Genomic DNA, 23,329 nt, shown 5'->3' on the forward strand with positions numbered 1-23,329 from the left:
AAAAACATGAAAAATATTTCAATTTTAGAAATACTAGAGCTATTTCATTTTAAGATTTTTAATGCAATTTTGTAAATAATTTAAGTTTTGTTACAAGAAAGTAAGAGAAGGTTTCAAAAAAATTCATCGATAAAAAATAAAAAAATAAAAAAAATATTCTACCTAAAAATCTCCATAACTTATACTTTAAAAGTAGAGTTCATAATAAAAATTTTATTACTAATTTGAAAAATCTAGGTTTACTATTGATTAATTGGTTGATAATTGACATAAACATTTATTACCTCATGTACTCTTGGGTACCTAATAGCCGGGGGGATTGGAATAAGCGGGGGGGGGGGGATTGGAATAAGAATGTCCTGGGTGGAAAATTTTCGAAAAATTGATTAGCGGGGGGGGACGGCTACTAGGTACCCGAGAGTACGTTTATTATACATTCGAGACAACGATAGCTTTCATACCATTTGCAGAACGTACAAATATCCTTGGTTATCGACAGTGATGCAGAGCGTAAAGTCATCAGAAGGGAGAACTGCCGTCAGGTAATGCCCGATCAACGGAATGGTCTGTAAACGGTCTCCTTTTGTGTTGAAAAACTGAAATAATGAAAATCGGAATGAGTCCAAATTTGTTTGATTACTGAAAGAATACAATTATTAACACATATCTAAGCTTCCCTTTATAAATGATTCTTCCTTATAGCTGCATGTTTCGAAGAGACTTATAAAGGAAGGTGTTTATTCGAAGGGGGCGTTTATTTGAGGAGTGCGTTTATTAGGCAGGTTACCTTGAGGTTATCACTGACAGTTTGTACGAGATGCGATTTTCGATCGAACTTGATATCGGTGATCCAACCCGTATGATCTTTCATCTCAGTCTTCAAACGGCCCATTTTTGTGTTCCAAATCTGATGAAAGCAAAAAAAAGTAAACATCTGCTGTCAAGATAGCTAAATACATTTATAGCGCAAAAAAACTTAGATTATCAAATGTAATTTGCGTTTGAATGATGGAAATCTCTTTTAACTTTGGTTATCTTTAGATAAAGACTTTCTATGTCACTGTTACACACCAAAAAAAGAAAGTATTACTTTGACAGAGCCATTATCACACCCAGTAGCGATGAATTTGTTGTCACCAGAAAACTGGATGGTCCTAATCACATCATTCTCTTCCAAAGTATGCAGAAGCTGCCCTTCGTCAAATGACCAAATCTGTCAAAAGATGATAAATTAAACTTATACTTTTTTACAACAGATTCTAACAAATACACTTTTAAAGTCTGTTCTAAAAAAATTGGCAATCAACACATTTAGAGCGAATTATTGAAATCTTTAAAAAACTTTGAAAATAAAGATGAAAAATGAAGAAGAAAAAGAAAAAAAAAAGATTTTGCTTTTTAGGCCTGAAAATCGGAACTTTGCTAAATTTAAATATGTATTCAGATTTTTCAGATCAAACGATCGTGTGTCCATTTTCGGCCATTTTCAGCCTACCTTAGAGGGAAAGGTGACTTACCGTGACTTTTGACAGATATGAAAATTTGGAATACATACATTCTTTTTTAAAGAAAATATTTGACTCATGAAATTGATAACTAGTCACAGTATTAAGTATTAAGTATTTATGTCTTGAGGCCAAATTGAGCAAGTACTCAAATGTGGAATATACGGTTAGAAGCCTTACTTTGCATTGGTTGTTTGAAGAACATGCGGCCACCATTTTGTTGTCCAGGGTAACAGTACACGACATCATTGCATTTTCTTCATTCTCGTAACAAAAAACTTCGAGATTTGTTTCTACGTTCATTATCTGGTGAATGAAACGAGTTTAAGGGTAGTTTTGATGAATCAATCCGAAAAACAATCATTTTGTGAAGACAGATATGTGGCTATAATATTGTTATGGAATTACTGTAAGAACTTACTTTGAAATTTCCATCGTAAGACGTTGAAGCCAAATACTTTCCGTTATCGAAAGTCAAACATTTAGTGATTGTTTCTGTGTGGTACTCGTACGTCCGATACAATTCTTTTGACGCTACATCCCATATCTAAATATGGAAAGATAATTGTGTGGAGATGTTACAATCATAATCGCACGATGGGTTATTTTTTCTTATTTGGCACGCCCTCAAAGAGAGCAATTAATCGTTAATTGCATCCTGTAGAGAGCAATTAATCGTTAATCACACTCTTCAAATTCCGCGCCAATGTTTACAAAATTGATTTTAATGTTTTTTCTTACATTCTTTTTGTATCGAACGTTTAAATTGCATTCGAAATTTATTTTGTGAGAAAGAAAATCAATAAACAACAACAAGAATCCTAGCGGCGTGAAGGCCCAGCCCGATGAAAAAAATTAAAAACTTGAAACTGATTAAAGGTATCAAAAGTAGAGAGAGATGAGAGGTCGAAAGATAAAGATAGGTTGGAGTGAGACCCTCACTTGATTAACAAGGGTGCCAGTGGTAAAACTTCAAATCAATTCTAGAGCACAATATAACCTATTATAATATATTGGAGATCCAGTTCCGTAAGACAGCGCCACAAATAGTGAACATGGTCTAAATCTAGACGATGGTCAGTATGTGACGTCAAGGTTCTGGAATCCAATGCTTTCGCACATCAGGTTGAGTTCATTGCATGATTGCATTGATGTCATCTGACGTCAATTCAATGATCTCAACCGAACGTTTGTTAAACCTGATGAAGACCTCCACGAAGGAGGTCGAAATATTGTTTCTTAAATCTTTATTATGAAGAATGACCATTAAAACGTAATGAAAAGAATATAACCTAGTAAAACATATAAAAATGTCGGTGGTCTTTTGTTCACTGATTTACTAAATACGATCTTTTTTCAAACTTTGCTGACGTCAGCACAATTCAGCAAAAACAATCACCCTGCACAACAAAATGCTGACGTCAGTTAATTCGAAAGAAAAACCTCTTCAAAACTTTCCTTCTGATGGCTTGCAGGTTTAATCCAAATTTCATTTGCCCAAACTTGGGAAGATAGCTCCTAACTGTGATTATCATATTATAAAAGCCTTTCATTTATATGCAACTTGATTTGTGCGACTTGATGAGGTAAGAAAAGTAGACCAGAAAACAGTTTTTTCCAAGTTTAGGTAAAAAGTTGAAGTACGTACTCAATCAAAATAATTAGTTAGGTGGTCATTTCCAAGGCAACACACTATCTTTGCCAGTTTATCAGATAAAAGCAGCGGAAGGATCCCGAATAAGTGCCAGGAAAGTTCTGTTGTTGTAAGGCACCAGGTTATCATGTCGTTAATTTATTACGTAATATTTTTGTCACTAATTATGGGGAGCTTTAGGCGAACGTGACAGTCTGTAGTAATTAGTTATATTCAATAGGGCCGTTAGTAAAAAATAGTTTGGTTCCCGTCACCCCAAATTTGAAAAAGTGGGACGGTCGGGGTTAAAAAAATGTATGCTCAAAAATATCATGCGACTCAGTATCTTCATCCGCCAGGTTGTTTGAAAAACCCTTCTCTAAAAATTAAACCCCAGGTTCTTATAGCCAGAGTGGTTCCATTTGGTCCAAAAAATGAAAATCGGGAAAAATCCATACAAAGCTGGATTTCGGATTAAATTTGGATGGAAATCCGCTCAAACACCGCTCGCTACATCGCTCAGAGTTTGTAATGGCGGAGGTTGATGATGACATTCGAGCAGCGCCAAAACCACTTCCTGTCCCTTCGACTCCTTTTACTTAAAAAAAAATAGGGTCGGTCGGGTGATGGGAACCAAGCTATTTTTTACCAACGGCCTAGATCATTGTGATTGCCTAAAAACGACTATTGGAAATTGTATCATCTTTCAGTAATGTTTTGTAGAAATCCACTGGTTTGCCATAAATCAATTTGAATATTCATCCAAAAAAAAGTTATCTCAATAAAAACCATAGTTGGTATCTTGAAAAATGGAATCGCCCCAACATAAAAAATTGTCCAGCACAGTCCAGTTGTCCAAGGTTGTCAAATTGTCAAAATCCAGTAATGACTTCCATCATTCAAATTGAAGCGACAACAAAATGTGTTCATTTTAAATAAATCCTGCGTCCTGCAAAACTAAAAACCCATCACCGATCTCTAACTCTATCCAATCACACCACATACTTTACAACCAAATTTGATAAACTATTTCATGATTTGTATTTGTAATCTACTGTAACTCCATCTTTATTTGTTTTTGATATCAAAGCCATTTACTAAAAATAAAGTCTTTTAAAAAACAAGAAAGAAAAAAGATAGCAATACTCTTGAGGTAGAATTTTATGTTTATGAAATTATCACTCATAAAACTTCATGAAAACTTGAGCAAAGACTAGAAGATTTGGCAAAATGTTTGAAAAAGGTTTACAAAGCAAATTCACTACAAATTTTGTTCGATTTGAAAGTCTCTTGACCAAATATGTTTAAAGAAAATGGCCTAGAAAGTCTACAGCCTACTCTCGCTTCGACCGCTACTTGTTTTGTTTTTGTGCAAACGTTGTGTGTTTACGGAGTGCGAAATCAGAGAATATATCTTTCATAGCCAGTATCCGACTTTGGCGAGCTCTTTGCTTTTAAGACGCCAAAATTAAGAAGTGTGGTACTGGTTTTAAGCGCCGTTTCCACCAAAACGGACACACAGAAGGAATCCACCACCGCGGACAGACAGAAATGCAAATGAAAGGTCCTATCGCTAGCGCTGGGCCAATAAAAGAAAGACACAGAGAGAAGAGAAAAATATAAAACTCTCGGTGTAATTTCTGTAATTTACTTTCCTAACTGGGAAAAAGTAGTGAAAGCATGGCGTTCTAAATTTAGAACGCCGTGAGTGAAAGCCATTGTGCGATTAGCTCGCAATCACATAATAACTCGTACAATTAGAAAATTGCACTCGTGATTTTTTTGTTTAGAATTTTCCTCGTCCTTTCGGACTCGGAAAATTAATAGCAAAAAAATCACTCGTTCAATATTCGAATTGCACTCGTTATGTGATTACATATACTAATCTTAATTCGAGATTATTTAACTTTCTAAAAGGAAAGTAGATTTTTGCTAACCCGAGCTTTTTCCACAGAAACGTTTTGATACACGATCACAATTAAATAAAACTAAAATTTCACCACGACTAAACACATAAATGTTCAAGATGAATATTTTCTTACAGTAATAATTTCTTCATCACACGACATGAGTAACTCATCGTTCCTCGTGAATTCTAATTTAACGATCGCTTTCTTGTGCTTCTCAAATGTTGACGATTGATGGAAAGAAATTTTCGGGCTATCTTCTATAGCTTTAATCTCCATCACCTAAAAAGTTTTAAATAAAATTCCGGTTTTAGATAAAAATTATCTGGTGATCACATAATTTGATTTCAAGATAAGTCTAAAATGGTAAAGATGAAAAATTGAGTTGTCAGTGAATTCAAGATAGTAAACCTCGATGTTTCCATTCGATAATCCAACAGCCAACATCTTTTCATTTCGTGATATTTTACATGAACTAATGGACATCTTGAAGGCGGGACTTTCACCGGCTAAACCAATCATTCGGAACATCTAAGACGGAGAGGAGTATGATGAGAATTCTTAGTGTTATGATTTCGTAAAGATTCCTGGTGACACAAGCAATTCAAATAAATCGATTCGTTTATACAAAATCGTACATATATTCTCTCTTTAAGAGTGGTTTTTCGACATATTACCCCACCTAACCTATCTTTTCTTTTGAATCGATCTACCGTTGCATTTTAAATAACAAAACTGTTTCCAGATAATAAGGAAAAAAATCTTCAATTTCATAACAATATTCGGATGACAAGATTGTTCTTCCGCTACAACAACTCTCAGAAGGAAAATCATTTTTTTCACGAAAGGAAAAACCTTTATCGATTACCTTAACTTGATTCTTGTTGGAGCATGCTGCAATGAAAGGATGCTCTGGATCCAGGAAAGATGCATCGAAAACAGGTATGAGCTTTTCTGTCGAATAGTTTTCAGTGTTCAATGACCAAACCTGGAAGATAAGGATGAGGCTTTGTTTGATATCTTTTGATTGAATGAATATTTTTGAAAAAATTTTTCATAGTGATAATGATGATCTAAAAATGGTAGTTATACCACATTTCTACAAGAAGTTGGTTTTTTTCTTCTTCATTTTTCATTTTCATTTTCCTTTTTTTTCTCAATTTTTTACTTGATAATATTCCACTCACGAATATCTTTTTAACGAGCACAAAATCGCAACTTGATTCGAATTCTATCAAAAGTTACAGCCATTTTTTTCTCCAGCTGCAAATTATTTTGAGACAGACTTTATATTGAAGGCCTCCTCCTCCTGACCTAAAGATTTGCAGAAGATGATAACAAAAGCGATGGAATATAGAATAATCATCTCTTTTTTCTGAATCCATCAGATCAGGACATTCAAGTCCCCAGTAACAGTAGCAAATATACACTCAGCCAGCTTGTTTCCTTCTGTTAAAAGAGGATAATCCTACATTGCATATTCCATCGGCTGAAGAAGTGACGAGAGTTCGATTGCTTTGACAAAAACAAACACTTGTCAACCAGCTTGAATGGCCAGTGTACACGCGCACAAATACCTCATTCTCCAAGTCGTACAACTGTAGATGAAAAAACAAAACATTAATCACGAGTTCTGCCACACATACAGTAGTAAATAGTTAACTCCAAATACTTTACCATTCTTTCCACGCGTTATATCATTTAACCAGTTGTAAAGACCAGAGGAAAGAGTGTGTGGAAAAAAACTGAAAACTGAATCATAATTTAATAATATGAATACCAACCCTTGCAGACATATCGGTGTGCGCCGAAGCAAGGTATTGTTGATTGGGAGAGAAAGCTAACGAAAGGACATCACTCGGTGTTTCAATGGTCTTCTCCACCATCTCATCGCTTAAGTTGAAAATCTGGAAGAAAACAATGGCCCCGTTCAATTCAACATCGTGTGACTTTTTATCCAGGGAATAAATCGACATTAATTTAGTCACACAGTAAAGGTTGATTGATAGTTTTTGTACTAGCTGTAAATGATGCGAGAGTGAAACTGCTAAGGAAGAAAATCAATAGAAAAAACAAACTTTGGTACCGTTAATCTAAATGGATTTCAGTAAAACATCAAAACTACCTTAAGTTAGTCTAATATCGATATCCCTCGTCTAATTTCGACACCCTTCTTTAGAGACAGGAATAATATGAAAGCTTGAATCACTGATTGAAAAAGGATTATTCCCCCCCCCTGACCACTGAGCAAAGAAAGATACAGTTGACGCTCTCTTATCCGACGTTCTACTATTCGATAAGCTCCCTTACTCGATGAAAATCCGATTCCCCTTGAAGATTGAATTAGAGAGCGTCAACTGTAGTTTTGAAATTAATTTCACGAACTGATAAGAAGAGTGTCGGAATTAGATGAGGGATGTCGACATTGGACCAAGTTACGTTATTTGTCATACACACGTTGAATTCCTTCAGCGCCCTCGCCGTCTCCGACTAGAAAGGTATGTAATAAATTCAGACCTTGATTTGATCACCGATTGTGTAGAGAACTTGTTCGTCATCAGGTGTGAAAATACAGAAAGCAATGAAATCTTCATCGCACCATTGAGTCTGACATTCTCTTGAATCAATGTCCCATATCTAGTGAAAAAGAGGAGATAAATAATTGAAAAAGAGAGTTGATGTATTGAACGTCCCGAATAGTCGGGGTATGGAATTCTTTTAAAATCAAATAAACGGGGAGGGGGTCAGAATTTGTACCTCTAACCCCACCCCCCCCAAAAAAAAAATAATTATAAGCTAAAACCAGGCTATTTAGAGCAATTCAGCTGCTGATAGCTGAAAATATTTTCAAAAACAAATAAACGGGGTGGCATCCTAATAAGAACGGGGAGTGGGTTCGAAAAAAAGGGTAGAGACGTTTATTCAGGACCTTAGAGTACTCGTTTTGAAAGACTTGCGTTTCTATGGACATATTTGGTCATAATTCTTTACCACTTGAGATTGTTGTACTCTTGGGAAGTTGGGGAGCAGCATGGACTTTGGGAAAGACTTTTGAAGCAGGCTCACACAGTTCTGATGGAAAAGTTAGTCAAACTTTAGGCTCTGACACCCAAAATTCGATTGGTAATTAACAGAACAAATAGACAATATTATTGAACGATCTTAATTAATTGTTTTAATTGTTATAATTGTTTTTTAAAAACCATCTCGACGCAGTTAAGTCACAATAGTGAAATGAAAAATATTATATGGAAAGGAAGAAATAATTATTGGTTATAATAGGTATCATCAAAACTAATAAATCATATCCCATTAATTTACATTTTGTCGTCAAATATCATATTATTATTTCCCCTTATTTTCACAATGTTCCGTATTTGGCTATTCACGTTTTCAACGAATAAGAAGATTATCTTCAACTACTTCTGCGTTTTTTTATCCATCTCGGAAACTTCTCTATATCGTTCTTCCCACCATATCACCATTGAATGTCTACACAGTTAGGAGTTTTTTTCTAGCGCTTAGTTTACAAATTACAATGATGTTTCATTGATCCAAGGCAGCGAAACACATTCAGCAAATTGTTTACGCGTTACAATCTACGTTACACCCATACCCAGACTCCTCCTTGTGCGTGTCTGGTTCTCCGAGTATCACTTGAAAGCGATAGCGTTTGAGATTTTACGTTTGAGAAAGGTAATTACTTCTTTCTGAAGGAAAATGTAAATAATCGCGTCGGAGATGAAACCCAGTGGATATAAATTCTTTAAGATGTCTTGCAGCATGCGACTGACCACTTCTCTGTCATAGAAATGCGCCATGAGGCTGTCCCAAAAATTGATTTGATCAGGAATGAGCCAAAAGATAACAAAAGTGATAATGAGAAGGGTTGGTGTGAAAAATCCACGACGAATCTTTTTTGTGATGTTACTCGATGTCTGCCGCTTAACTGGTACCTTCACCACCTCACTACCTTGAGGTGTCAACTCGATGGAGGAGGGACCCTTGGTGGATGCAGTGTTGTTGGTTGAGCTTTCGGTGTTTGTTCGCCTTATGGAGATGTCTGTGGTAGCAGTGCGGGAGGATGAAGCGTATTGTGTTTGCGTACTTCGAAGACGACGAATCTTGGCGAAGAAATAGGTGTAAGTGACAACAGCTGTTAACAGAAAAGTGAAATCCAGAACAGGCCACAGGTAGAGCTGAATAATATCATTGATAACGAACATCTCCGTCAAAACAACGGGCACAGACAATAATACAGAGACAATGAATAGTACAGCTAACAAGATATTAGTTTTGGTATTTGACCAGACCAAAGGGTAGCGGATGTTCAGGTAAACCATCAAAAACCGATCGAATGTCATCAGAATCATCAAACCAATGTACCAGAAGTATAAGCCCGAAATCGCGATTTTATAGAGATGAACAGCTGCCTCAAAGAGTTCGTTGTCCAGAAGAAAACGAATTGCCACAAAGATGATTGAAGAAACCAGCTCACAACAACTGATGTTCAACAGATAGATACGCTGCGTCGAGGAGAGGTTTGGCCCCACTGGTACTTTCCACAAAACTATAAATCCGAAGCTGTGCAGGATTACCGAAATGAGATAAAGCGTAACATTGATGATGTCTTTTACCTCCATTTGTATGAGAGAAAATAAAGTTTAATGGCCTTCTATAGTCTCCTTCAAAACCACGAGTTTTTAATTTCAAAAGAACTTCACATTTGTTTTACGCTCACACACCACTTCTCAAAATCGTTCTCCTTTCTTCGTCGTCGTCGTCGAAGAAGGAAATTTAAAGTGTTCTTTCTTTCCAAAAGGAAACATATATAAGGCCTTTTGTTATGATAGAAACAAAAAAAATTCAGTAACCTAGGATCAAAAGCAATAAACAATAAAATATACTGATTTCTGCGTGTTTGGTTTACAGCAGCCAATACTCAACAATAAGTGAATTGTCGTAATTTGTGTGCTTTGTAGGTGCGAACTTTCATCTCATTTTCAAGACAATTTAAGTACAAAAATCATCAATTATTTAATGAAGAAACTGATATTACTAAGCTTTTTGGAATTGGTCCAACGTAAAAAAACGTTTGAAAATGGAAAATGATTAAATTATATTCAAGGTATATTGGATCTTGAATATCATTGTGACAAGAGAAAATATAAGAACTGAAATTAAACCCTTCACACCAAATACTTTATCTTATTTACAGTGATGTCGATACTTTTTGAATTACCGAAAATTTAATTTCTGCTTTCTAGCTTCTTCAGTACATTCAGTGCTTTAGATGGAAGCACAGTCCTCCAAGTCCACCTTCAAATGTATATTTTTGTAACATTTTCACTTCCACTTACTATCACTGCTCTCTGAAATCCTTTGATTCTCAATACTTAAGAGAATGTTCACCCTTGCAAACAAAAGAACCACCACCATTTTTACCAGTATTTCTAAGTGAACGTAATTTCCTTTTCAAATACCTTAATATTTCTCGTTGAGAAAAGATATATATGAAAGCATCGCACAGAATGCCAAAAGGATAGATCGTCTTCAATGCCTCGAAGTAATCCTTGAAATTGATAAACTCTTCTTCTGATGGGTCGGTTAAGAAAAACACGAAATTTATTTGATCAGGAATCAGCCAGAAAATAAAGAAATTAGCGACCAAGAGAGTTGGTGTGAAGAAAGTCTTCTTATACTGTCCTCTCTTCCGTTTTTTAGACATAAAACTTTTTCGTTTAGTTGATTTTCTCTCCGAATCCACGGATTCATTTTTATTGGCAACGAAATTCACAAATCTGGTCTCTGTCTGACGAATAGCACGTAGCTTTCTGAAGAAATAAGTGTATGTTAATACAGTTGCAAATAGAAAGATCGAATCCAAAGTTGGCCACAAATAAAGAACTGCAATCTTCTCTGCTTCCGGGGCTGGCATTTCGATGAAAACTAAAGTGCCGATCACCGAAAATAAAAAAGATGCTAATAGTGCAATGGTTGTTTTACGTCGTGTACAAATAACACGGTACCGAATGTTTAAGAAGACGGTTAAGAAGCGATCCAAAGTCATCAAAGTCATCAATCCAATATACCAAATGTAGATACCGAAAAATGTGACTTTCATGATGATGAAATTAGGATCTAATGTTGGCGTGATGTGAACTTTCACGAACACGGTGACTATGGAGAGTAGACAACCGACGATATCACAGACACTGATGTTCATGAAATACAAACGCTGGTTGGCACCAAAGGTTTCGGTTAACGGCACTTTTGTCAACAAGATGATACCAACAATGTGACAAAATGTGGCTGCGAAATATAAAAAGTTCTGTATGTGTGACAACATGGTTTAGAGGTTTTAATCGTGTTGATAACAAAACTAGTTAAAGTTTGTGGTTCAGTCCGAAAATCTTGATCAGGCTTTTCAGTTCATGTGCTTTGGCATTCAGATGTAGTGTTATTTCGATAACAGTAGACAAGGTAAATCGCGTGCATCACACCAGTTGATCAGCTCAAAAGAGAAACCAGACGACATCGAAATACCATAACTTTTGAGAAGTTATGAGATTTATATAAAGAATCGACAAAAGCTGTACAAAATAAGTCTGAAAGGGACTATTTCTTTTTGAAAAAGTAGAGGAAAGTAGGAAAAAAGGACAATCAGGGTGACATCTGAGGTTGCCGTCTGTTTATCAGAAAATCTACAAGAAAACCATTTCATGAAAAACCATTAATATGAAATTCACCTTTTTATTATTTGGTCGGCTTTGAAGGTGTAAAGACTAAATCAAAATTTCGTTTTTCAATCATATAATTTTCGTAGATTACTTATTGAAATAATTTTGATTTAGCAATCGAGAAAAGACCAAACCATCATGAGTTTTTGACAAAGTTTATTAATTTATTTGTAATTTCTTATCTTCTTTCCAATAAAAAATGGAAAAAATGAGAATTTAGCACTTTTTAATGGTCCTGGTCAAATTGACATTCAAAACAAGATATATTTTGAAATTTGTACAAAATATTTTCAAATTCAATTTTTCCTTCAATTTTCGCGACTTTTGAGCATCGTTGTCGTGTAAGAAACATTTAAAAAGATTCTGGAAATAAATAAAACTTGTGTTGTAATGTAACACAAACAAAACGCTTACTTTCAGAGATTGGTCATTTGAACAGGAGGCTACCATTTTAGAGTCGTGTGAAAAACAACACCAATTGACAACATCTTCGTGTTCATCAAAACTGCAGACCAGAAAGCCAGTCTCCATGTCCCAAATCTAAAAATTATAACATCCAATCAATCAGTTATTAAATAACTCTATATTGGGAGAAGTGTTTTCGTGCATTGGTTTTAAAGCGATTTCCATCAAATTATAGCCCTCTTTTTCTTGAACCATTAATAAAAAGATTGACATGGAGGACTCACCTTGACAGTGGAATCGACAGAAGCAGAACAAAGGAATTGATCGTCATTGGAACATTGACAACATAAAACATCGCTCCTGTGTCCACGTAAACATTTCAACTCCGTCTCGTTCATTAATGACCATGTCTACAAGGGAAAAGAAAGTAAGTCATGTCATCTAAATAGGTCTAAATAGGTCTAAGACGACAGTTGGCTTTATCCAGAAAAACAAATTGAACATGGGGGAGGGGGAGGGGGTGGAGGATGTAACATTTTTTGGAAATTTACCCCCCCCCCTCCCGGATAAATGACTTTTGACCCCCTAGACATTCAAAATTACCCTCAAACGGAGCAGAATTACCCCCAAAAAGAGCAAGTTTACCCCCCGGATAAGGCAAATTTTGAGATTTTTCATCGATTCAGCCTTTTTGTGCAAAAAAATCACATACTTAATGAAGCAATCCCCTAATCACTCACTCGTATGGTACAGTCACTTGAAGCTGTAATGATTCGTTTATCGTCTGAAGAAAAACAACAACAATTGACACTATCACTATGTCCTTCTAACGTAGATAGGATTTTGCCATTGACACTGTCCCATACCTGAATGGTGAATGAAAAAGAAAGTTAGATTCAAAGCAAAAGGTTGTCTCCACAAAACTTTTTGTTTTTATGTTTTTATTTGGAATCTGACAATCAAATAAACTTGATGACGCATAGATGCATAATGTAGGGAAATGTACGGGTGTAGTCATTACCTTCACGAGGTGATCGCTTCCACAAGAGACGACTGTGGGGTTTTCTTTGGAATGATCCAACCTGCAACAATTCACTTGGTCTACGTGTACTTTAATGGACAGCGTCAGGTCGTCTTGTATCTCTTTTGGTCGGTTCCTATTGATAGAAAAGTTTCGGAGATGGTTATTTAGGAGTAAGTAAGTATAAATATAACGCAGTTGAGCAACACAACATTTTCTAAGCTATGCAATTTATTTAAAGACTTTTTTATTAGTAATTTGCAGGAGAGCCTATTCGAGAGAAATAGCATTTCTGAAATAAACATTCTGCATCCGATAGGCAACAAACAAATCGGCCTTTTGGTGGGGAGCAGATTCGAAAAGTACAATAAGTACATGAGACCAAAGTATTTCAAATTGGACTTACAACCACTGATAAAAGACAGAATCACTTTTCTCTTTCAGTTTCGTTTTCCCGTTTTCTAATGCTATTTTCAAGACTTGATTTGAAGAAGGTTGTATGAGTGCGAGTTGCGTAAGATTCATCTTGTCATCTTCTTCAGAAGCAAACAAGTGGGAATGTGCACCAATCAACCGTCTGATGTCTGATAGCAGTTCCACTGATTCCTGAGGTGAGAATGTTGAGTTTAAAGCTGGAAGGGGTAAACAGGTATCATCGACCTTTCTTAAGCAAGAAAAAAAGAAACTGCATTTGGAACGACGGATTGAATCTAGCGCCTTCTACCTTAAGGGAAGAAATTTTCGCAGTTTACAGCTCAAAATTCAGAAGTTTCGCGGAATTTTATTTCGCGGTCGTTAGGATTTTTTGTTTACAATATGGCCTATTTTGCCCTAAAAAGACCAATTCTATAGGTAATTTTTTAAATCATGAGAATATTCGTGTTTCACGGAATTTAATTCCAGGGATTTGTCGAAAAATCTTTGTTGTAAAAGCAAATCCATTAAGTATTTTTTCAATCCCAATTTCAATATCGACAAAACAGACACAAAATCATTACCTGATAATTTGTGGACGACGATGACATTGCGTCAAGTAAAGCGTTGAACTGTGTAATGAGGGAAACAGGACTCGTGGAATCCAAACAGCGTTGAAGCCAAAACAAATCCTTCATCAATTGGACAGCGGTGGTGACGTCATCAGCCATTATGAGGTGTGAAATCAAATACCAATGAATGTAACCATCGTCCGGAATGTCCTTGAAATCACCATGTCTCTCTAAATATCTAATGGTTAAGTATCAGTTTAAAACTTGAGAGTATACTTTATAAAAATTGCCTTAAGAAATTATCCGATTCGGCCAGAGCCAGAATATGAACTATTTTAGAAAAAAAGTATTGGTCGTGTTAAGCTAAACCTCCTCGGATAAGGCTCGTAATCTTTATGACCTCTGTACTTCATCTCTTTAAGTAACATGTAACAAAAATTTGACTGTGTTTAGAGATTGGTACAAAAAAAGATGAAACAAGGTTGAATAAGATTTTTTCAATCAAAAAACATGAGAACTTTTGTTGCACCTTGTCATGACTAGTAGATTAATGTTTCAATGATATATTTTTCGTTACTGGCGATGATCTAGTCGGATCTGAAACCCGCTGCAGACAATTTTTGTCCTCAAAGCCTAAAACACTAAAATCATTTGACTTGTTTTAAAGCTTTTTCTGGTTCTTAGCCATCTTAAAGGTTTTGTTTTCAAATAAGAGTGATATCGTTTGCTTCACATTGGATTGACATGGATGTGGAGCAATATTGGCCAGAAAGGCGAAAATAATAAATAGTTTTTGGTTAAATCAGCATAATATAACAATAGGCAGACACTGTCCTGATATGAAATATGTGTCTGATATGAAACGGGAACACTTATGTAAAAATAAAACCTTTAATTTAGAAAAGAAACAAAAAAACAAACCTATCTATGAGAAGTTGATGAAATCCTTTAATTTTCTTTTTTTCTGTCATTTTCTCTTTGATGAAACCTAACTGGATGTCATGAACGAAATAGCAAGTCTTCTTTTCATCATCTTCGTTTGACGTATTGGAAGTAACGAGCGATCGACCAATAAGCTCATCCATCATATCTTCAGTCTCGACTTCCTGGAGAACAAAAATGTAAGTTCTGTAACTTCGTATAATCAACATAGCTTTAACGAACCTAAATTCTTATTCTTAACATGTACCCGCCCCTCTCCCCCACTGTCTCGATCAAATAAGTTGAACAACATACCAATCGAAGATATTGAAGATATCACAGTAATTTAACTTGATTAAAAAACGATAAATTATTTTTTCTTTCGATCTTATTAAATTGATATTAGAAATACCATAATAAGATGGAGAAAATATTTAGATCACCGAACTGTATTAAACAGAGTAAAAAATCTTGTTTGCAACACTTTAAACCATATTTTCGTAGGGCCTCAGTACAAACAGATTATTCACAGTTTTCTTTCCAAGGAAAAAGACTTGACTTACATCACAATCCCATAGAATGGATAATGTTTCCACTGGTATACCAATGCTCTCATTGAAGATGGATAGCTTTTCAAAATGTTCTTGGAGTTCGTCACTTAAATCGTTGAAACTGACAGCAAACGCATCATACAAAGATGTATAATCATAAGACAACTTGCTCTTCACCTTACTGATTTTCTGTTCATCAAGCTGCTTGACATAGTAAGACCATCGATTCTTGTGACCTTTAAGGAGAGCGCCAATCATAGATATTGCCAGTGGAGAACCTTGACATTGATTGATAATGCTGTTAGATTCTTCGGGTAGATCTTTAATCTCCATGTTTGTCCACAATGCTAATACTTGCTGACTTTGAGAAAATGTTAATGTTTCTTTGATTTGAACGTTGATAATATTACCACTGAGGGTGTTTGCAATTGCAGGGTTTCTGGTGATCAGAAGTGTTCTGCAACGAACATCAAAATACTTTAATACATTATCAGACCAAACATCATCAAGAACTAATAAAGATTTAGGGTGTTCCAGTGAAAATAAAATTCTCAGTCTGTCTCTAGCTTCTTCCACATTTTTTGGTGTTCTATACAGACCGTCATTATCTAACCAATGGCAAAGGTTCTGCATTTTCATTAAAAGTCTTGCATTGTCAACTTTACCGACATTCACCCAAAAGATACCTCCAGGAAAACATCGATGCACTAAAGGTTCATTATTCAAACCATCAGAAGCCAAGAGAGTTTTACCACTACCAGCCATACCATGGAAAACCACCCATCCAATATCCTCTTCTAGTGCGTTCAACGCGTCTTGTATTTTCTGAATGCATTGCGGTCGATCGACAAAGATTTGAGGGATCTGTGGAACTCCTCCATTTCGTAAGATAGTTTCAACTGAAAATAAAAACTAATACCATAGAATTGCAGATGAAAATCGTGAAAGAAAAAAAGATTTTAAGTCGACGTATACAATATTTCGCAAAAAGAAAAACAGATCTTCAATTGAATTCTTATTTGCATTTGATGCAGTTTGATGATCTTAGAGGCACGCCTCCAAATTATTCAGGACTTCACAGGAAAACAAGCAAACAATCTGTGAATAAGAAATAACGAAGAAAAGTTTGTTTACCTTTGGGAAGGTCGCCAACATCGCTGTCCTCGTCATCAGAACTGGATGAACCATCTTCATCACTTGACTCTACATCATCCACGCCGCTTTCCAATAGTTCGCACAAATGGTCATATTCTGCAAACTTCAATGATTTGTAAAAGTGACGAAAGAAATTTCGTTTCTTCGAGAGCAAAGTTTCAACCAATTTTTCAGCCTTTTCTCGAGACGTCAATTCACCTTTGATGAGTTCAACTTCATCGATATCCAATACAAATTTGCTCTGGAGATATGAGAAGACATCTCCCACCTGAAGTGAAAAAATACTTTCATAAGATTTATCACTGAATCATCAAAAGTCAAGTCAATGTCAAACAACAAAAAATTTAATAATAAAGCTTCTGGTTTCTTCTATTTGGTCATCAGTATTAATTTTAAAAAGTATTGAAAAACTCTTTATGATATCTGAAGCACAGAACTTCTCTCGTTAACTTACGGAAAAGAGGCTAAGCACCAAAATCCTTGGATTAATTTGGGAAAAACCAGTAGAAAAATAATTTAATTGATGTAAATGGTTGTTGCTTACAAATTGAAATATGCAATATGTTTCTAAAAAATGTGTATAAAAAATATAATAAATGTCCAGAAAGTCTAAAAGGAATTTGAAATGTATCTAGCACTTCCATCTTTGTTCAACAATATTTGCAAGTAGATCACCATAACTCCATCCGATTTTCCTTGCTGCAATGGCCGTCAAACTATCTTGGTTCTGTCGATGAGGTCTACAAGCTCCTGTGATGTTTGGTTTCATATTCAAATCAAAAAGCCAATACTTGCCATCTTTATCCGCTCTGCAGTCGATTCGTATCGGTGCCCTGGCTTCTACCATACTGAAAGCTTTTTCGCATTCAACATAAACATTTCGAATCGCTTCTGAGGCAAGCTCGTCATCTTCCATTATAAAACTATTCTCAGTGACAGGAACATCTCCATTCCAAGGGATCACACCATTTTTATGGTTGATCCTTTTTACTGCTGGCATAGACCATGGTGTGGTTTTGTCTTCCACTTTGTTTCCAAAATAGTATCTTCCAGGAGGCATAACTGTGACAGTGATTTCCTGCCCTGTTAAATAGTTCTCAATATAAAGTGAATTACCATATTTCTTGCTTAAAAATAATCGTTCTAGGTTTCCTCTTAATTCCCCACGGTTTTGAGCCACTACAACTCCTTGACTACCCCGCCCACGAACTGGTTTAATAACACATGGAAAATTGAGTCCCTCTAACATGTCTAATTTCTGATCATTAGAAATCAAAGTTTGTGGTAAGACAGTCAAGCCATTTTTCCTTAACAGATTGTTGGTTAATAGTTTATCATCATATTTTTCAATTAGAGCAGGTAACTGACCAACAAACTCAATATCTCTTCCAAAGTAAGCTTCAACCGAATGCCCTTTGTAAAGGATTGTATTGAGCCAAAAACATTTTGCTCCTTTCTTCAAAGCCATGTCAATCCCTTCAGGGCTGTCAGGAAACACCCAATCAAAGTCTTGATTTACGACTGGGGATTCAACAGGAGTGATGATAGGTACGTTAAACTTCTGTAGCTGGTATGCAATATCGGCACCACTATCTGAATAACCACCAGGTTTCATCGGTTTTTGAATACCATTCACCAGTGGAGGAGGCTTGCATTGGTAGAGAACTGCAACACTCTTCAAATAGATGTTAGAAAGCTTCATTTTGTTATTGATTGATTTGACTATAATTTAAATCATGTGGTTTCTTTGTGAACGAATGGTTTATTCCCAAACACAATAAAACAAGCAACGTCTACGGTTCAACTATTGCATAGCTGGTTTTGATTTTGTAAAATATTTATTTTAAATTAGAAAACAAAATCAATCAATCAATCATTTTAAAGGATACCAGGGGGGAATAATGCTGGGTGTTATTATATAAATGAATAAATCACATGGATTGAGTTAAGCCTGTTTTAAATTTAAGAAACATCAACAAATACCAATAAAATATTCAAATCCATGGATTGTACTAATTGCAAAATCATAATTAAAGTCATGTTATGCACAAATCAATAAATTCGATGTTATAATGATCATATTTTTAGTGAAGAAAGTTTTAAAGAGTTTTCTGCAACAAACAGCTGCAATTTTGAAGTCATCTTGCATGCAGTCTGTAAAAATCAACTTGCACATGGCAAATGATTGATTTACTCGTTTATTTCATGGACCTTGTTTGAACATGGGAGCTTTTTCTTTTTTTGATATTACTGCTTTGGATGGTGTAGGATTGGGAGCTGATGATTTTTACCCCTCGCTTATAAAAGCAACCCCAAATGGCGGTACTTTACAGTAAGGGGCTACACACACAAGGAACAAGGACGAGTACTGCACTTAAGATTCAAAAGTTGATTTTAACAGTTCATTGCTGAACATTAATTTGGTTCCTGTCAACTCATTAATCAAAGAATATTTTCTCAGTTTACAAAATATATCCATAGTGGACAGAATTTTGTTAGGCTTTTATGACCATGTTTTCTCATCTGCCACTCTCATTCTCCTTTTTCTTATTTTTTCTTATCCTAACTAGATGGAAGAAATCCTACGACTTATTTGCTTCATGCTTACAATAAAAATACTTACCATATCACCCATATTAACTACAAATTATAAAGATTATATATATATATCAATATATATAAAATTAAAAATCAATTTTGTTAAACACCTGACCGAATTTTTGGCAAAATGGGTTGAGCTGAATTGGCGAAAGTATCACTACAAAATCAGAACCCATCCTGTCAGAGGCTATGCAAGGCAAGGGCGCCAGGACTATAAGACAGTGTTAGTGTCAATAACCCCTCCTTGAGGTAGAAAAGCTACTTTCATAACCCGCATACCTGTTTTATCAAGATGCTTCCAATTAATATTAAAAATAATCAAAAGATATTAGAAATACATTGAAATTTAATTATAATTGCTTACCAAACATTTCAAAAATAATTTCTTTGCATAATAAGAAGCTTTCAAACAACCAGGATCTAGTCACCAATAATCCAACGTGTGACTGTCGTAAGAATAATAGCTACCACTCCAAGGGAATTGCCTTGAAGAAAACGTCATCTACAGATGTCACATCAAATCAGCTATCCACAACCCAGGCAAATTTTACATTGGCCTAACTGCCAGCACCTTCAAGGATCGCTGGAACACACACAAATACACGCTGAGACACGAAAACGCTACAAACCACTCCCAACTTTCGAACCACTATTGGGATTTGATTACTTACTGAAATGTTTTTGAATGCATTTGGTTGGGATTGTGGCATGGTGAATAAGGTTTGATCGATAAACCTGGTTGAAGTATCAAAACAATCTTGTTGTCAAGAGATTCAACAGTAAGTGAAAATACAGGCCAGATATCAACAATCCCATGTTTTGACCAATCGTTTCAATTCTTCAATTTTCTTTTTTTAATTCTCTTTCTTTTATAATGAAGGTCAATCAAACAAGTAACTAGCATATATTACCTCCGCTCTCTGTCTAAGGTTTAGATAAGTAACGATAGCATCACTTCTTCAATCAATTTTTTGCCACAAGTGATTATTCAAGGCTGAGATATAGAAGAACGGGTATAGGCGTTTGCGTCTGCGTTTGCTGACCGACAGTTTCAGTTTCACTTTCACTTTCAGTTTCAGTTTCACTTTCACTACTTTCACTACTTTCACAACTTTCACTACTTTCACTACTTTCACTTTCAGCCAGCGAGTGAGCGAGCAATTATTTGTAAGAGAATCGTCAAATAACTTCTTTCAGAATCATTGAGCTTCCCGTTTTATACTTTAAAGGCAGAATAATAATTGATTACCAGGTCAAAATGTTTGGCACTTGATCTAATGGTTTGCTTATCTTTCTTGCATGGTCGTTATTTGAATTTCAGTATTCAATGCTTATAAATACGGTTGTTATAAGAGCATATTCAAAACTCCTCACTAGGAGGGAACAGATCACAGATTCGAATTGACCGTGTAATTACTAATAGCAATTAACATTACATAACGCGTCGATTATATCTTCACTCTAATGAAAATGTGATACAAAATTAAAGTGATGAGAGAATCACAAAAAAATCAAGAATTGAAAAAATTGGACATGTCCATTGGAATCGAGCTCGAAGCCCCATGCATATGAGACAGACGATCTAACCGCTTGAGCTAACCAAGCTTTGAAAGTAGTGAGAGAAAGCGTGAACTGAAAAGAAAGAAAAAGGAAAGAAAGAATCAAGAAGAAAATTAATTCCCACTTTGATGTTATTATCGAAACAAAAGGATTAGTCATGCCGCAATTCCTTTCCACACGTCAATAATCTACTTTTTATAAAAAGAAAAACTAGATTGTAAAAGGAAGATTCTAAAAAAATAGCTGTTTTCTTAGATGAATACGTTAATATAAAAGCTTGAATCACTGATTTAAAAAGGACTATTCCTCTCTGACCACTAAGCAAAGAAAAACAGTTTCAACCTTTCTATAAATTTCAGCTGATAAAAAGGGTGTCGGAATTAGAGGAGGGGTGTCAACATTAGACCAAGTTAAGGTAGTTTCCCCTGAATGAAACATACCGTGAGATCGGGTATATAACTTGCATCAGTGGAGGCTAACATACATAGCCCTCAAATGAAAGACTTGGCTGGTCATTAAAATACAAAATTAAATCAAAACAAAAATGGTAGAGTAGAGCTGCGAGCGGAGCTGCGTAGTTGTATTTTAATGACCAGACAGGTCATTCATTTGATGATGGCTATGCATGTTTGCCTCCACTGATGCCAGTTTTCAGAGTATGACAGAAATCATTGAGATCTGGAGGGCAGAGATTGCTTACTTTTCAAAGGGCAGGGGCCAGTATGAATTTCGTGTAACTGACGCCAAAGATCTTCGGAGCACACAGTCATGTGGTGCTGGCGCAAAAGATGCAAAATTTTGATAATATGTACCGTGAGAGTGTTACCCACTTGCATCAGTGGAGGCTAACATGCATAGCCCTCAAATAATAATTATTCAGCTCCGCTCACAGGCCACAGCTCTACTCTACCATTTTTGTTTTGATTGTTTTGAGTGCAAATACACTCGATCACTGCGACCCGTTGCATTTACACAGAGTGGAAAAATGTTACACTTGATTATAAAAAAATGCACAGATCAAAATTTCAACCTGTACCAGCCTGTACAAAGAATTTTCTAAAGAGAAAGTGAAAATTCCATTTGTCTTTGTTTTATGCCATTTTCATTTTAAAGTTGAGATTTGTTAATTTTCGCGCATTTTACCTTACATGTTCTAGAGCTCATTTGCACAGGGTCAGAAAAAATCGTTGAAACCGTTGCAAATACACACCCCGTGCAAAGGCAAGGATTTCCGTGACTGACAGTTCAGGGGCGAAATCATTGAAAACTGGCTATATTTACTTGTTTTTCTGGCTTTTTTGTGGTGGGAAACGGATCTTAGCCTAGGGGCTGAGTTTTAATGTTGGAAATTTTCCTTGGGAGCAACTAACCATAGGACTCTGCCAACGCACCGGACTGTCCGGTGTATTTGTCCGGTGGCAAAAAGTATCCTTTCGCTACACCAGACGCAATAAGACCGGTGTCAGTCCGGTGTTGCATATAGGGAATTTTGGACGGCGGACATTTATGAAACAAAAAATTAAGAAACACCGGACGCACCGGACTGGTCATGTCCGGTGTGTTTTGATTGTCCGGTGGGAAAAAATATCCTTCTCCGACACCGGACATCTGACTTCCTTAAAAGTCCTGTGTAGAAATTGTCCGGTGGTAGGAAAAATTCCTATTTTACACCGAACTTTTGCGTGTCCGGTGTTCGTTAAGTCCGGTGCATCAGCAGGGTCCTCTAACCATCAGTGTAGACCTACTCTTCACACAAAAATTATGGGAAACGCGTGTTTGGACTTTGTACCCTATGCTGCACTCAAGCACTAAGCGAAAGTCCCGTAAAGGCAGGACAAAAATCAGTTTTTTTAAGTTTGCAAAAAAACGCCACATAGTATAGAAGATCTTTCAAATTCAGTATGTGAATATAGAGCAGTAAAAAATACAATTTTTTTATTTTTCCTTTTTTTTTCAAAATTTCTAGGTATTAAAATAAAGGGATAATGATAATTGAATACTATCCATTGATGACCCGCGGCACTAATGTAAAGTAAAACTAGAATCGCTTTGCGTACTTTCGCGTACTCTTCGCTTGAGAAAATGATTGACAAAAAATTTAAAAAAAAACATAAAATCTTACCAGCAAATCTTGTGAAATAGCTTTTCTGTTTGATATCAATATAAACCTTTGCTCTTCGTTCATGGTTTTACCCCTGCCCAAATACCAATAAGACAACCCCAAGCTCCACTCTGCCACTCCACACAAAAAATATATTCATTCCTCCACCCCTGCAGGCTTTTTGGTGTACCTTGATTCAGGCTACCAATGTAGGTATCATAAACAAACAGTTATAGCGAACTA

At 35.8% G+C, this 23,329-nt stretch overlaps 2 protein-coding genes across 3 annotated transcripts in view; both read right to left on the reverse strand.

Moving 5' to 3' along the window:
- LOC136809916 (tRNA selenocysteine 1-associated protein 1-like) overlaps positions 1-23,329 on the reverse strand; it is a 77,415-nt gene that overhangs the window by 29,962 nt on the left and 24,124 nt on the right. The window lies entirely within an intron of this gene.
- On the reverse strand, positions 25-23,269 carry LOC136809909 (apoptotic protease-activating factor 1-like). Of its 2 annotated transcripts, XR_010847031.1 has the most exons (22): positions 23,108-23,269; positions 16,804-17,092; positions 15,682-16,568; positions 15,119-15,303; positions 14,210-14,435; positions 13,618-13,817; positions 13,212-13,347; positions 12,931-13,056; positions 12,475-12,600; positions 12,200-12,325; positions 7,563-7,682; positions 6,830-6,952; positions 6,518-6,643; positions 5,914-6,033; positions 5,457-5,576; positions 5,181-5,327; positions 1,927-2,052; positions 1,686-1,811; positions 1,091-1,213; positions 788-907; positions 402-596; positions 32-303 (listed from the first exon to the last, which is right to left on the reverse strand). XR_010847031.1 is itself a non-coding variant. In XM_067066472.1 (21 exons), exons 1-21 carry the CDS (start codon positions 23,168-23,170, stop codon positions 456-458), a joined length of 3,756 nt encoding a protein of 1,251 aa, XP_066922573.1. In that variant the 5' UTR covers positions 23,171-23,269; the 3' UTR covers positions 25-455. The 2 variants fall into 2 exon arrangements, 1 of the variants encoding a protein (XP_066922573.1); XM_067066472.1 differs by having other exon boundaries at positions 25-596.

The sequence above is a fragment of the Clytia hemisphaerica genome, unplaced genomic scaffold (assembly GCF_902728285.1).
Source record: "Clytia hemisphaerica strain Z4C2 unplaced genomic scaffold, Clytia hemisphaerica genome assembly, whole genome shotgun sequence".
Classification (NCBI taxonomy): domain Eukaryota; kingdom Metazoa; phylum Cnidaria; class Hydrozoa; order Leptothecata; family Clytiidae; genus Clytia; species Clytia hemisphaerica.